General features: G+C 37.1%; 2 protein-coding genes across 2 annotated transcripts; one reads left to right on the forward strand and one right to left on the reverse strand.

Moving 5' to 3' along the window:
• Positions 1-3,843: 3,843 nt before the first annotated feature.
• LOC127424150 (kazal-type serine protease inhibitor domain-containing protein 1-like) lies at positions 3,844-9,741 on the reverse strand. Its single transcript, XM_051669091.1, has 4 exons — positions 8,546-9,741; positions 8,018-8,178; positions 7,632-7,779; positions 3,844-5,471 (listed from the first exon to the last, which is right to left on the reverse strand). The coding sequence occupies exons 1-4, from the start codon at positions 9,144-9,146 to the stop codon at positions 5,386-5,388; spliced, it is 996 nt and encodes a 331-aa protein (XP_051525051.1). The 5' UTR covers positions 9,147-9,741; the 3' UTR covers positions 3,844-5,385.
• A 3,795-nt stretch (positions 9,742-13,536) lies between these two features.
• On the forward strand, positions 13,537-16,026 carry LOC127424159 (beta-crystallin B2-like). Its single transcript, XM_051669110.1, has 6 exons — positions 13,537-13,610; positions 13,848-13,936; positions 14,035-14,153; positions 14,739-14,871; positions 15,401-15,543; positions 15,708-16,026. Exons 2-6 carry the CDS (start codon positions 13,874-13,876, stop codon positions 15,874-15,876), a joined length of 627 nt encoding a protein of 208 aa, XP_051525070.1. The 5' UTR covers positions 13,537-13,610; positions 13,848-13,873; the 3' UTR covers positions 15,877-16,026.
• The last annotated feature ends 421 nt before the right edge of the window (positions 16,027-16,447 follow it).

Genomic DNA, 16,447 nt, shown 5'->3' on the forward strand with positions numbered 1-16,447 from the left:
ACTTCCTGTATTGCCCAGAGTTTACACTTCTCTGCAAAGCTCTGCAACAGCCACCATGTTTGTGTGTGCTTTCTGTGCAAGTGCGCCTTAAACCACAATGATTACTCAAGATCATGAATTTTCTTCATGTTGTTTTACATAAATAATCAAAATAAAAATGTAAAACCTCAAAGATAGCCCCCAAATGTAAATGGATACTTAGACCACAATTAAAAAAGTAAGAATTCCTTTGCATAACAAAATATTTCCAAGTTTCATTTATCTGCTAAAAATTGCAAAAAGAAGTTTGCAAGGTTTTAAATAAACAAACAATAGATGGACCCATTTTATATTAGGTGGCCTTAACTACTATGTACTTAACCATTTGATCATATGTACTTATTATGTACATACATGTTGTTGTATTGTAATTACATTTAAAGTACTTGCATTTAATTACAGTTGTAGTTACGCTGTTAATCTTACCCCTAACACAACCCTTACCCCAAAACCTAACTCTAACCCCTAATACTAACCCTACCCTTACTCCTAAACCTACCCCTTACCTCAACCTCAGCAGCAGCTAATGTGGGAATTTTGCAGAACAACATGTATTTACACAGTAAATACATAATCTTGTTTATATTTAATGTTAGTACATAGTAGTTAAGGCCACCTAATATAAAGTGTGACCCAATAGATAACTATTTTAAATGATAACAAAATGTATTTGGACACTTGTTGTCAAACCTATTTTGACATGTCCATTAGCTATATCTGTGGTTACTCTGTGTGAACTTGAGAGGAGCTGATTTTATACATCTGTTAAGAATGATTTTTATCTAATGCAATTAAATTTGTATAGGGTATGAGGTGGATTTTCTTCATATCGCTTGTTATTTTTGTAAATAATTGTGATTTTCGTTTAAACCATTCATCAATCATTTAATGTAAACATGACCATCACTGATTTAAATTTGTCTCATAAGAGCTATTTTAAAACCTGAGGTCTTCCTTTTTTTCTGGCTCTGTGGTCAACTGCAAACTTCCTTTCCTGTAGTGTGTCAAGTTTCCATCACACACACACACACACACACACACACCCTCAGTCACATGACTGTTATCATTACAAGCCAGCTTCTTTCAGCTCAACAAACTTTTGCATGCCTTTGTTGTATAGGCTACTCATTTAGTTAAGGCCTTTTGTTAAAAAATAACAAATAAAATGTAATGATTGTATGACTCTTTATATATATATATATATATATATATATATATATAAATACACACACACACATACAGTATATATAATAATAATAATATAATGATGATTTAGCCCAAGACAGACCACCAGTATTAAAATGAATGGGAGAAAGTAAGTCGTAAGTATGGTTGCTTTACAGGAAAGTAATATTACACCTCTTTTCAACAAAAGGTAAGGTATCGTTCATGTCCGTAGCATAAATAGTACTTGATTCAAAGTTTAATGCTAAACATTAGAGGTTTGTTCATATCCATAACTGGTATTTGAGCAATATGGGATGCTTGTCTTGGCCAAGCACCAGTAATAAAACGTCCATGAATGCAATGAAAATTTCAAGCTGTCTTCTCACTGTCCTCTAGAGCTTTAAAAAAGCTTCTGCATAAGATATCATACTTGACCAAACCTAACAGACTTCTCTTTAAAAAAAAACTTGTTCCGTAAAATAATATCGTCAGCACCACCGTTCAAAAGTTTGTAGTCACTAAGACATTTTTATTTTTGAAAGAAAATTATGTTCCTGTCCTCCAAGGTTTATATTTTTATGTTTTAAAAATCTGTTTTTAGTTTACCTGTGATGACAAAGCCCTATTTTCAGCAGCCATTGTTCCAGTCTACTATTAGAAAAACTGTTACCTAACGTTACCTAAGGCTTATGAAATCTTTCTAAAGTGCTAATTTGGTACTTCAAAAACCTTAAGAGGCCTGAAGAAAACAATATTTATATAATAGAAATAGCCATTTGTAACATGGATAGTTAGCCAAAGGCAGCCATAGCAGTTATCTAATACTGTGTGCTTCCTATGCATTTGTGAGTGAGAAAGATAGATGCAGAGAAAGAGAGTTGCTGTATTGGATATTTTAAATGTTACTTCATGTCAGTAGCCTACTGAATTATATTTGATGAGTCAACTATCCAACTCTAAGATGCAACCCTTAACTTCTAATGACTTCTGAAAACTTAATAAATTTTGTTTATAAGTTAATCTGACCTGTTAATTTTATTTTTACTGTCTACTCTGTTCCTCATTTTGTCTGTTAGTCATCCTTAGTCATGAACATGAACTCTTCCTGTTGTCCTCTCATTTCACTTTATTGATTACAATAAATCCATTCGTAAGAGTTATGATCTTTCTCAGAGCACATGGATCTCATTTTCTTCAAAATTGGAAGGAAAACAAAAGCATTGACGTGACTTAAGCGGACAGAGTCTGGAACTGCTTTCCTTTATTTAAATCAGACAGTGGCAGCTCTTTTGGAGAGCAGGGAGGCATTTGTAAGTGGCTATCACGGTTTAGCTTTAGCCATGCAGTGAATTCTACAGGGAGACATGAATGCCTGTGGTGATTCACAGTTGATGGATTAATGACAATCCTTTTGTTGTCTTTCTTTTTTTTTTTTTTTTTGTATCAGAAACCTCTTTCATTGAGCAAGAATAAGGCCAAAACTCTATATGAATCTTTGTGCATGCCTTTATACCAAAAAAAAAAAAAAAAAAAATGTATTTGCTCTTTTACTGCATTTCTCAAAACTGCTGTCGGTTTGAATTTGTCTATGAACACATGGATTTCAGTCTACAAGAATTCAGGCATTTTGCCTCTGTCTTTGTTTGGTCTCCATCTCTGTGCCAGTAATGTCTTTTCACGACACAGGATATTAGCGGATGCTTGGGCATGGGAAGCCTCTCGCCTCTGGCTCTGGATTTTCCCACAATCCCTAAACTATTTCCCCAGTTTTTCCATACGATTTGTGGGAAAACTGGAAAGAAAAGAACTGACTCCATTGAAAAAGGACCTATCACTTCTTTTTATTTGCTGGAAACAAACAACTACTGTACATATGCACTTTTTTGGACTGTCTAGATGGGTACAGTCATTGCAACAAAATCACAAAGCATCAGGTGGTAAAATACTTAGCCACCTGTAATCAGGGCTGTCATTAGGGGGCAACTGAAAACATTGTCCGGGCCCTCTGACAAGAGGCCTTTTAAAGGTCCTATATGGTTTATCCTGTTTATTTTGTCCCAGGCCGCATGAAGTTAAAGGGTTAGTTCACCAAAAATTAAAATTCTCTCATCATTTACTCACCCTCATGCAATCCCAGATGTGTATGACTTTCTTTCATCTACTGGACACAAACAAAGATTTTTTAGAAGGATATCTCAACTCTGTAGGTCCATACAATGCAAGTGAATGGGTGCCAAAATTGTGAAGCTCCAAAATCCACATAAGGGCAACATAAAGATCCATATGACTCTGGTGGTAAAATCCATATCTTCTGAAGAAATATGATAGGTGTGGGTGAGAATCAGATCAATATCCTTTTTCCTTCACCTTCTCCTTCTGTTTTTGTTGATTCACATTCTTCGAGCATATTGCTCCCTACTGGGCAGAAAGTTCTGTTTCTCACCTAAATCTATCATATTGTGTCTGAACACCTGGATAACCACTGGAGTCATATGGATTACTTTTATGCTCCCTTTATGTGAATTTTGGAGCTTGAAAATTTTGGCACCCATTCACTTGCATTGTGTGGACCTGCAGTGCTGAAATATTCTTCTACAAATCATCATTTGTGTTCTGCAGAAGAAAGAAAATCATACACATATTGGATGCCTGAAGGGTGAGTAAATCATGAGAGAATTTTCATTTTTGGGTGGACTATCCCTTGAAGTGAGGCCCTCTCTGTAGTTGTAAAGTATGTCCTAAAAACCTTTAATCATAGCCTATTTGATACATCGGTAGAGGTCTTTTTCTGGGCCTGGTTCTTCTGCGTTTGCGGAGTGTTTGGTTGTTTAAGACGAGAGGAAACCGTCGTGTCCCAGGGTGCTCACAGTTTGGAATGATTTAGTCCTGATTTGCCTGAATTGCTTTAACAGCTGACTGCTGAATGGAAGTCATGCAAATGGACCCTGAAACCATGTGCTGTTACATGTGGTTTATTAAACATATACTGTTTTTGGAAAGAAAATTTGTATACTGTATTATATGACTCTACATCAGTCTTTTTTATGGTGAAATTACTGTACTGTACATTTACGTAAAAAACAACAGTCTGAGTTTTTTCATTTTTGAAACACTGGTCTGTAACAATAGCAGGCTGAAGAAGGCTGGATCCAAATGCAGTTCTTTAATGAAAAAACTCAAACACTTACAACACACAGGAGAAACTGCAAAACTAGAACACATAGCTATATTACAGTCTGAAATAAACAGAACAAGAACAGACAATGAACAGAGGAAAACACAGGGATTAAATACACAGAGAACTAATGATGAAACGAGGGAAACCTGACACTAATGAACACAAGAACCAATGAACAAAGACAAGGAAAAGAAGTACAAAACCCATTATCAAACAAAAAACACGTAGAAAACGATAAAAAAAAAAAACATAGCTACCCCTGGTGGTCGCCAGGGTAATCCTTACAGTACACAAGAAAAGAACGCCTGCATTTATGTCCAAAGACAGGAGATCATAGAGGTATATTAAAGTCAGCTGTGGGCTTAACTGACTCACCCAAATCAGACACACACACACACACACACACACACTCAAAGGGGAACCTGGTAAAAGAGGGATGCCACATGTGGAAACATACATAAACTCAGAGGCTGATATACATTCCGCTTCAAATAGAAAAAGGATGAGTTTTTAAATTAATCTGTGTTGCCAATTGGACAAAACCCAAACACAAAAGAGAGAACAGCGAGCAGCAGAACAGTGCTGTTCTTCCAGATAGGATTGTGCACAAAGCATGATATTTTTTAGAAGACTTGGAACACTCTCAAAGTTCACTCTTCAGTTCCTCATGTCTTTCTCACTCTGTGTTTTGTTATCCAACAGGTCACAGGGGGATGAAACAAAAGAGGCATTCATGCCCAACACTCTTTATACGAACTTCCTAGCTCCTGAACTGCCCTGCTTGCTACTCCACTCGTCTCATTCTGTGTTTTTCATCCATCTCAGAGGCCTGTTCCATTGCCATGTTTGATTATCCAGATGTTACATAAATCCTGTGGGTGTTTTTTACAGGATTGTATATAGTTGTTGCCTGAGTGCCTTATCGCCAAGTCTCAAATTGTAAAGTCTCAATCAGTAAAAACATTTTTTGTTTGTCTTGGGTCAATTTTCTGATCTAAAGTTTAGTAATAATCCATGTCATAGTCCTGTAACTGGTCATATCCCATCATTGCATTCATGTTTTGTTCCATATAGGCAGTCATCTCATCTAAGACAGAGAAAATGACAGATTATATAAAAAGTAGGGTTCAAAAGTCTGAGTGATTTAAATGTTTATTTAAAAAAAATATCTGTGATTCAAAAATGTATTTACTGTAAACCTGGAAATAAACCAGCCTGAGCTCATAAAAAATTGCACAACTTCGGTAATTTTTGCAAAATTATATTATGTGGTTCCTTACACATATCGTGGCAGACCCGAGGTGAAATGTCCACTGAGAGGTGCTAAAAGCGAGTAATATTTTCTACAAAACAGATTAGGTTTTTCAGTAATATTAATGCTCTATTGAGTTTTAAATCAACAAAACCTACCTACCTCCCTACACTAAACCTAACCGACAGTGTAATAAAAAGCAAATGTGAGATGAAAAATGCAGCTGCTTAAGCAACCATGTCATGTTATGGTGTTTCTGTTCAACGTTTGGCTCACATGTTGACTTGCATGCTTTGCTGGACTCTTACATCAGTTATTTGCATTGCAATTGCAAAGCTCTATCTGTTGAGCTACATGCAATGTAATCATGCTTGAATAAGCTTGTAAATGTAGTTTATGTAATGCAAATGTCAAAATGTATTGCCTTACAAGTCATGCCGATCACGGCGAGGATACCGCATTTACTTTCAGTTACATCATACTCCCCTTGGACACTTTATTTATGCCTCGTGTTTATTTTTTATTTTAAATAAATGACTCTTCGATAGCGAACAAACACTGTCTGTCTTTGCTTACTTGGAATTGATATGGGGAGAAGAGTGAAATTGGCTAAAGGCAGAACTGAACCTTTAGTCTTTCAGCTGCCATACTAACATTGCCACAGCAGTTCTTAAGTAATCACGAGTCAAATTTATGTACTTATGTCTGTATGTCTCTTTTATATTATTATAATATTACAATATTATAATATTTTTCCTAGTTTTGACAGGTTCCATCATAATATTGGTGTGCTTTTGGCCAGGCTGTGTGGCCAGTTCTATTTACACTTCTTGCAAATAATTATGTGTCTGTACTGAATCTGTGATATGGGGCCCTCTGGTGGTCGTGGGGGCCCTATGCAGCCGCTTATGTTGCTTAATAGGCAGGGCCAGCTCTGACTGGATAAGATGCCTGAATTCAATTAATGAATGACATAATACTTAATATGCCAGAAACATTACATAGGCTTCCACTTCTTTTGGAGAACAGAAGATGCTTGTTAGAACATTCTCAAATCATGCTGGGATAAAATGGATAACCAGCCTGTGTTCATGTTTTTAAATAACATACATAATTTTTTTTTTTTTTTTTTAAATCACTCAGTTTGTTATCCTGATAGTATAATTTATATTGATAAATGTATCAAAACTGGGAATGTGCACGAGTAAAAGAACTTGTTCAGCTTAAATATAAACAGAAGCATTTTCACTATAAATGTAATAGCACATGAAGTATTATTGTGATATATTCTGGGCTTGACATTAACACCCGCCCACCTGCCAAATGCAGGTAGAAATCTGCAGTTACAGGTAACTCCATCACTCTTATTTTATAGCAAAAATGTATTCATCTCGTGTTCAGTGAGATGAACACTCATCAATCCTCAATACTCTTCTCATATCTGACACGTGCATCTTCACAAGGCGAATGAAACGTGCTTTCACGTGAGCCGCAGCAGAGTACATCACCATGCTCTAGAGATAACATCGCCAGAGCTCTGGGACAGCGCACAGCGAAACTTGCATGATTCATTCGGTCTTCACTCAATACCTTTCATGAAGGCAAGTAAAATTTAGAATGGTTAAAGGGTTAAAAGGGGTTAAAACTGGACTTCCATGGACAAATGGACAAATTAAAATAGGTTTTCCTCCTGTTCTATCCTACTTCTGTTCTAACTGGTCATGTTTGTCTTCAGATATTCTAAGGGATTACTTAAATCATTAGGCCTGTGTCCTGCTGAAGTCATTTCATTCTTGCTCAAAGAACATTTCCAAATAAATGCATGCAGTTTCAGGCTCTAATTACTTTTATCATTTTTTGTGGGGCGGGGGATTTTGGTTAGTGAAAATGCTGAGTGGCTAGTGATTTTGCAATACCACTAGCCACAGGTGCTGCTGAGCCAAAAAGTTAATGTCAAGCCCTGGATATATTACTGCTCAGGGTAATATGTACTACCTGGTGGCAGCACCCCTAAAATTGCAGTGGCTGAGACGTGGCCAAGCTCATTTCTTGCGATGCACCTGTATGTGCCAGAGTCCATCTGACTGGCCTCTTCAATCTGCAGCCAGCTGGAGAGTTCATACTTCTGAGGGCCACCTCGTGACTACAGGAAAAATGGAAAGGCAGAAGTAGATCCCAAAAGACAAAATTTTTCCGATCTGCTAAGCTAGGCTGAGATCCATATATAATGTTTGCAGTTCTTGACATGTTCATTGAGACATAAAACCCAGAATGTCCACCACGTCCTAAATCTTGGAATTATAAACACCTGCAGTAGATGAATCAAGGCTCTAAAAGTGTTTCAGTTCAAAACAAAGCTCTCACATTTTGCAGTACTTTACCTGAACAGATATGCGGGGATCATCGCCAGGTAAAATGACCTCTTTTCCGTCTTTTCTCCATTCCACAAGAGCCATGGGAAATGCAAACACCTCACACAGAAATGCTATACTGCTGCCTGTTACATTTACCAGATTGTGTGGAGGAACCTTGATGATGGGGACTTACCAGGGACAAACAGAAAAAAAAAGAGAGAGGAAAAGTAACCATATGAGAAGTAATATTCAGAATCCACTTCCTATGTCAGTATGAGTTCAAGAGCTGTTTAAAGGTTATAAACCCCCCTTTACAAAGCCACTGGGAAAATTATAGGGGCTAGGTCCAAAATTCCCAAGTGCAGACAGCCAGAGGGAAAAACGCTCTTGAGATAACACTTATTCATTTCTTTCTTTCTTTCAAGAAACTTTTTAAAATAATTTGTGTATTCAAATAACAGTTCTACTCCATATAAGAAAGAAAGAAAGAAAGAAAGAAAGGAAGGAAGGAAAAAAAATTTGTAATCATTTGTGTATTGGGTGTATTATACATACCTGTCTTGCACGGCCCATCACTCATATTAAGTCCAGGCTTTAGGAAAGAAGCTTCTCTGAACTTACAGAGATTCATGTAAGTCTCTCCATCTGACCCACACAGAGGTTTCTGAGACGCACACACACACCGAGGTTCTTGCTCCTCTCCTTTGACTCCATCCGAGCTGTCCAGTTTGCACTCCAACCCCTCTCCACACAGTCCATAATACACATTTCTCTGTCCGGGATCACAGGTTTGTCCCTCTAGATTTGCGCATTCAGAGCAGCAGCCGCAGCGGTCCTTCACCAGCCCCGCTCTGCAGCCCTGAGTGAGCGGACACAGCTCCGGCGCACACTCGTCGCACTCCTCCGTCCTGTTCCTCTCATCAAATTCATCCGTCCCTTTGTAATAATCAAAGGAGGCCAAGTCCTCGTCCATGTAGTCATATGTGTAATTAGGAAAAAAGTCGCCAGGTCTGATGCTTAAGACCAGCACAGCACAAATAACCAAATGCATGGCCATTATGAGAGCATATGAGGGCTTGTCTTGTGCCCAAACTATGCATTCGACTTTTTTCCGCCTCAAAAAGTTTCTTTCTTTTCCCAAAGTTTTAAGCAGCATGAGCTGCACACGTATTTAAATGGGTCTTCATCAGCTCAGTGACTCCTTGCCAAGTCTACATAGGCATTTGAGAACTATGAAGGCGACAGTGGCGACTTGAAGATCTAAGGGGCCGTTCCCAAGGAACGCGTTCTTGCGCTAAAACGAACGCAGGTGTCTCTAGACGTGTTTTTAACGGTTGCAGATATTTTTAATTTGACACAGCGTCTAGAAAAACGCGAGACGTTGAAAAAAGCGTGACGCTCAAAGACGTCCGTGATAACGCCCGTTTTGTGAACGGCCCCTAACAGCTGAAGTTCTTTTTAACTGCACACTCGCGTCTTAAAAATGCGGCGGTTTTGCGTAACGAGATGCGACGCAACGATCAAAGAGGTCCGTCTAGCGCATCTTTATATAGAAAACAATCGAAAAATAGCGCGAATGGATGCAAGGCAACTTTGAAGAGAACGAAATAAATGAAAAAACGACGCAAAAACTGAGAGTAGTACGCGAACTTCCACTTTCCACTATTTAAAAAAAATAATAATAATAATAATTGAAATAAATTACATTGAAAAATTTAAACTGCGCTCCCTGATGTTGATTACGCTGTGGCCTCCTCCCCAATGGTGTTTCTGCGTGTCTCCACCTTGAGAAGGCTACAGCCTCTCAGACCATTTGTGGCTGGACGAAAATAAACATAGGAATCCTCCCCCCACTCCCGGGACCTTCCTGCTTTGTCCTTTTGGATGCCAGGGGTGCAGCAAAAATCAGTGGTGAATGTTTGTGGATTATTACATGTTTATTAATCAATATCGTGTTTAAAGGAGCATAACTGAAACTGGTGAAAGTAACTCACTCAAATATCTACGCAAGCCACTAGATGGCGCTATACCCACTTAGGCAACTTGGACTTTCAGTTGGATTCTGGTGGTTTGTTGTATTATTTTTTGTTGTTGTTGTTAAAAAAAAATAAATAAATAAACAATTAAAAAAAAAAAATAAAATTATCAGTAACCCTTACGGCATACCTCGGGTCTTTAGTGACCCGGGACCTCATTCCACTCCCTGTACCTCATCTATTTTTTGGAGTTGTGCCCACACCTGTTTAGTATTCCTCAATCTTTCTCTTATAAATATTGTAACACCACAAAAAATACTACTACTAATAATAATAATAATAATTTAATTAAAAATATTCTACAAAAAAATATTTTTTATAATGGCTTAAGTACCAAAAGTGTACAGGGTCATTAGAGACTCCATGTATGTAATAGTGTCTTTTTTTTTTTTTTTTTTTTTTTTTTTTTTGCATCTCCATAAATTATGTTTATGATTATTTCATATCTATATAAGTTTAATTACAGGATATACAGTACTGTGCAAAATGTTGCATAGTGAGGATGTCTTCAAAAATAATGACATAAATAGTTTTCATTTATCAATTAACATTATACAAAGTCCAGTAAACATAAAAAAGCTAAATCAATATTTGGTGTGACCACCTTTGCCTTTAAAACAGCACCAATTCTCCTACGTACACCTGGACACGGTTTTTCTTGGTTGTTGGCAGATAGGATGTTCCAAGCATCTTGGAGAATTCACCACAGTTCTTCTATCTATTTAGGCTGTCACAGTTGCTTCTGTCTCTTTATGTAATCTCAGACTGACACGATGTTCAGTGGGGGATTTGTCAAATCAAAATCAAAATCAAATCGCTTTATTGTCACTCAACCATATACACAAGTGCAACAGTGGGTGAAAGTCTTGGGTGCAGTTCAGAGCAACACAGCAGTCATGACAGTGATGAGACATATAGCAATTTACAATAAACATCAGATTTACACAACACAATTGACATATCTAATATACACATAATTACACACAACACAATATACAAATAACAATATACAATGTATAGTATCCAATACACACAATACCATGTGGGGACCATGACATCTGTTGCAGGGCTCCCTGTTCTTCTATTCTAATCTTTTCTATTTGCAAAAGTAATGTTTGGGAGTCTAACATTTATATTTCCTATTGACACACTAAAGCTGAAGATATAAATAACCATCTTAAGACAAATGTTTTTGTGAAACATCTTACGTGCCTAAGACTTTTGCACAGTACTGTATATTTCTTTGTTTATTACATGAGAAATTGGTACTATATTCATATAGTATCAAATAAATACTATATCAACATGGAAGTAAACTATAGCAAGTACAACACATGAACAGTTTGATTTGGCTATTGTCATTTGGGTGTACTACTAAAAGTATGTACTGTAGGTAGTGCATCTATTTACACTCAATAATTGCCTGAGAAAATACATTTGTGCAGCTTATGTGTATACTGTATGTGTTATGTGTAGCTCAATATGTGTTTGACAGGCATCTCATGAAACTCAAAATATATTGTATTCTATTATTTTCTACCTGTCTTGAACATATAAGTACACTATCTGGGCATTTTGTAGATCCATTTGTGATAGATATACACGTGCTGGGTCTCTGTAAGAGTGTTTGGTGATATTCCCATTCATTTAAGGGTTAATTAAATTAAATAAATTGGTTACAAAAACCAGTATTTCCACAACCTCCTCATTTGGACTTGTACAGGTGCTGGTCATATAATTAAAATATCATCAAAAAGTTGATTTATTTCACTAATTCCATTCAAAAAGTGAAACTTGTATATTATATTCATTCATTACACACAGACTGATATATTTCAAATGTTTATTTCTTTTAATTTTGATGATTATAACTGACAACTAAGGAAAATCCCAAATTCAGTATCTCAGAAAATTAGAATATTACTTAAGACCAATACAAAGAAAGGATTTTTAGAAATCTTGGCCAACTGAAAAGTAGGAACATGAAAAGTATGAGCATGTACAGGACTCAATACTTAGTTGGGGCTCCTTTTGCCTGAATTACTGCAGCAATGCGGCGTGGCATGGAGTCGATCAGTCTGTGGCACTGCTCAGGTGTTATGAGAGCCCAGGTTGCTCTGATAGTGGCCTTCAGCTCTTCTGCATTGTTGGGTCTGGCATATCGCATCTTCCTCTTCACAATACCCCATAGATTTTCTATGGGGTTAAGGTCAGGCGAGTTTGCTGGCCAATTAAGAACAGGGATACCATGGTCCTTAAACCAGATACTGGTTGCTTTGGCACTGTGTGCAGGTGCCAAGTCCTGTTGGAAAATGAAATCTGCATCTCCATAAAGTTGGTCAGCAGCAGGAAGCATGAAGTTCTCTAAAACTTCCTGGTATACGGCTGCGTTGACCTTGGACCTCAGAAAACACAGTGGACCAACACCAGCAGATGACATGGCACCCCAAACCATCACTGACTGTGGAAACTTTACACTGGACCTCAAGCAACGTGGATTGTGTGCCTCTCCTCTCTTCCTCCAGACTCTGGGACCCTGATTTCCAAAGGAAATGCAAAATTTACTTTCATCAGAGAACATAACTTTGGACCATTTTTACTTCCATTTTTATGTCTTACTGCCTGATTGGAGAACTGATATGTTCTACCATGTGTTATAACTCTTCTCATTAATGTAAATCCTTCTCATGAAGGGTCTAAATTTCATTTTGTTTCAGCCATTTTTGTTAACTGAAGTCATTATATCTGAGTAATGGTTTATATAAAAAAAGTATTATTATATTATATATATATATATATATATATATATATATATATATATATATATATATATATTTTCTTTTTTTTTTTTTTTTTTTCTGAGAGGTTGAATTGTTATAGAAATGTAACCAAAAGGTTTATAAGATCTTGTGGTAATTGGAGTGCAAGGTCCATCTGAACAGCAAGCTGACACACGTTTGAGTGTGCTCCTAAAATGATAAACGATGAAAAAAATAATTAAAACTGCAATAAAACAAGAAGAGTCCTATGCAGCTATTTTTTGACAAACACATGTAGTGACTAACTAGGATGTGATCTCTATGTTTTATAAAAAAATAAAAAATAAATAAATAAATAAAAAACGCACACACACTCAACAATGTATTATACAAACCAAGTTTAAAATGGCATCTGAAATGTAAAACCTCACAGGATATCATACATGTGTTCTGTACTATTTCTGAATAGCACAGACACTTTCTTTTTTTTTTTAGTACCACAGAGTCTGTCACTCTTGTTAGATCCTGGACTCTTGGCACAGGTTGTGCTGAATCATGGAATATGGAACAAAGCGTGGCTGGGCGAAACTGACAACTAATGAAATAACTTTGTGGGACATCAAAAGAAAAGTGAGGTGAGGATGATGATGTGTGTTTGGCTGCTGTTCCTTCAGCCCTCCCAGAGCCAGTTAGCCAGCCTATTAGGATGTGATTATGAATGTGTTCTGGACATAGAAATGTTTTGGCACAGTTTCCGCCCCTGTGCTTGCAATATATATTGAGCCCCTGCTGCCACCACACAGCGACTAACACACCCCGGAGCTGGTAAGATTAACCATATATCTCTTTATGCATGCTTTACTATCGTTATTGTATTTCTGCTATGTGTTTTCTGCTAGGTGAAAGGTGTGTAAAAGTGTAAATATTTTGAGCAACTGCTCAACATTCTCATGTAGACATATTACAGAATATGCATTTGCTATGTCCTTTATTTACACTATACCATTTAATTGACATGAATAATTATTTGTGTTTACCCCTCTTTTTACAATATTTACAAAGCTCATCACACCCATTCCTGGTTCACTATGGCAACTGATCACCAGAACCCTGCAACCAAGCAAAAGCAACCAGTTGCCAGTGCATTCAAGGTACAAGCAGATTTCAGAATATTTGTGGTAGCGTGTTACTTGTCTATTATTCCTGTCTATCCTCTTTTCTACTCTCTCTTCCCTGTTTTATCCCACAGTTGGTGATCTACGAACAGGAAAACTTTCAAGGTCGTTGTCATGAGCTGACTGGACCCTGTAACAACCTCCAGGAGGTGGGCGTGGAGAAAGTGGGCTCAATACTGGTGCTGTGTGGACCGTGAGTGTGTTTGTTTTTGTATGTCGGATAGCAATAGAATAGAGTATTATGTTTGGTGTTCCACAAATCCCAATATTCTATCTGTTAAAATTATAGTAGCATTTTCAAAATACTACTCCTTTTCCCATATTTTTTTATTTATTTGTTCTTCTGACCCATTCAAACCCCAGGAGCCAGATATTATGCTTTATTTCTCTTTTATGTTACAAAGTAGACATGCACTTTTCAGAAAGGTGATTGTTAGGGGATAGAAATGTTCCTTCTGTTTAGGGTCAGTCTGACTTCCACAAAATCACATCGTTGATCATGCCTTGGCTCTCTGAAGCCTTAAACAAATCTATTGTTGCTTAAAATCACCCTTCACAAGATTAAAGTCATGAAGTTTTAACCTGGTACTACAATGTTTAGTATGTTTTTGAGCTCACAAAAGGGCTTTCAGACCCCAAATAGAACATGAGGTCTAATTTAAATGTCTGTGAGAGAAATACAAGCACAATGAAGTACAAAAAGATAGAAAAGGATGATGAAATCAGTGCATGAGCCCAAATATTTCAAAGACAGACTGAAACATAAGTTTTTGTGTAGGTGGGTGGGATATGAGCAGCCCGACTGTAAGGGGGAACAGTATGTGTTTGAGAAGGGTGAGTATCCTCGCTGGGATGCCTGGACCAACAGCAGACGCAGTGACTGCATATTCGCCTTCCGCCCCACCAAAGTGGTACAGTAACTAACAACTTACTACAGGATGTTAAAATGTCTTTGTCCTGTATATACAGTGGGATCTAAAAGTCTCAGACCACTGGTGAAAATTCTATTTTGTTGCATTATTTTATAAATTATAATTTGCACTCAAGCTGGCATGGATTCTACTGGCATGGATTCCACAAGTTTAAAAACCTGATATCCCATGTTATTCCTGCATTGTTGGAGAATGTTCAAAAAAGCATATTGTGTGCTTCAAAAGAAGCAAGGAAATCTGACCTTTTGTACAAAGGGGTTAACATGGTCAGTGTCAAAAATTTGCATTATTGGTTAGTGACCTAGAAATAGTTGAGAATATAAAATACTTTTTGTCATAACTTTTCTTTGTTTAAATGTTTTCAAAATCGTTAAACTTTCTATCATTTCCATTTAAAAAAAAAAAAAAAAAAAAAAAGTGGTCTCAGACTTTTGCAACCCACAGTAAATATTAAGTCGTCCCAAACAGACATTGTTCAATATACTGTAGATTGTTCTACACTTTGCAGGACAGCCAGGAACACAAGATCGTGCTGTACGAAAACCCAAGCTTCGCTGGGAAGAAGATTGAGATCTTAGACGATGATGTTCCCAGCTTTCACGCTCATGGATACCATGAGAAAGTCTCCTCAGTTCGTGTGCAGAGTGGCACGTGAGTAAAACCTTCCAAATCACTGACATCCACACTTTTGGTCTTATTTACATCATTTAAATCATATTTAGGATAATTTCTTTTTCTTTTCATCCTAACCTTTAAAACAGTCATTGTCCTCCTGTGTAGTAACTGTTTTGCTTTATTTCTTATCTCCTTAATAGCTGGGTTGGCTATCAGTATCCTGGATACAGAGGCTACCAGTACTTGTTTGAGAAAGGAGAGTATAAGGAGTGTTCTGAATTTGGGGCCGTGCTGCCTCAGATACAGTCGGTGAGGCGTATTCGTGACATGCAATGGCACCCAAGAGGGACCTTTCACCCCTCTAACTAAACGGCCAGCACATTCCTTTATCCACAGCTTTTGACATGCCCCCTTCTTTCCCAACTCTTCACCTTTGAATGCTGATCTTTTACACCCCTTACAATTGTGTCGGTGATTCTATTTGCTACTGCAGAGAAATAAATATCTGATTTTGCGCTATGAGTGACTGAATGCATCTGAGCTTTTCTTTGGGATTTATTATTTTATTTGGGAGTTTATTGAAATCCATGGATGATCGTGTCTATCTAAATTATCTGAGCTGGATTCACACACATAGTTTAAGCACCATCACAATAGACACTTTATCATCAATGGTATAATATTTTGTCAAAAGCAGAACAGGAATTTCATATGCCACACAATAGTTGAATGTATTGATGAAATACAGTGCATCTGGAAAGTATTCACAGCGCTTCACTTTTTCCACATTTTGTTATGTTACAGCTTTATTCCAAAATTGATTAAATTCATTATTTTCCTCAAAATTCTACAAACAATACCCCACAATGACAACGTGAAAGGAGTTTGTTTGAAATCTTTGCAAATTTATTAAAATAAAAAACGAAAAAAAAAAAAAAAA

Source organism: Myxocyprinus asiaticus, chromosome 33 (genome assembly GCF_019703515.2).
Source record: "Myxocyprinus asiaticus isolate MX2 ecotype Aquarium Trade chromosome 33, UBuf_Myxa_2, whole genome shotgun sequence".
NCBI lineage: Eukaryota > Metazoa > Chordata > Actinopteri > Cypriniformes > Catostomidae > Myxocyprinus > Myxocyprinus asiaticus.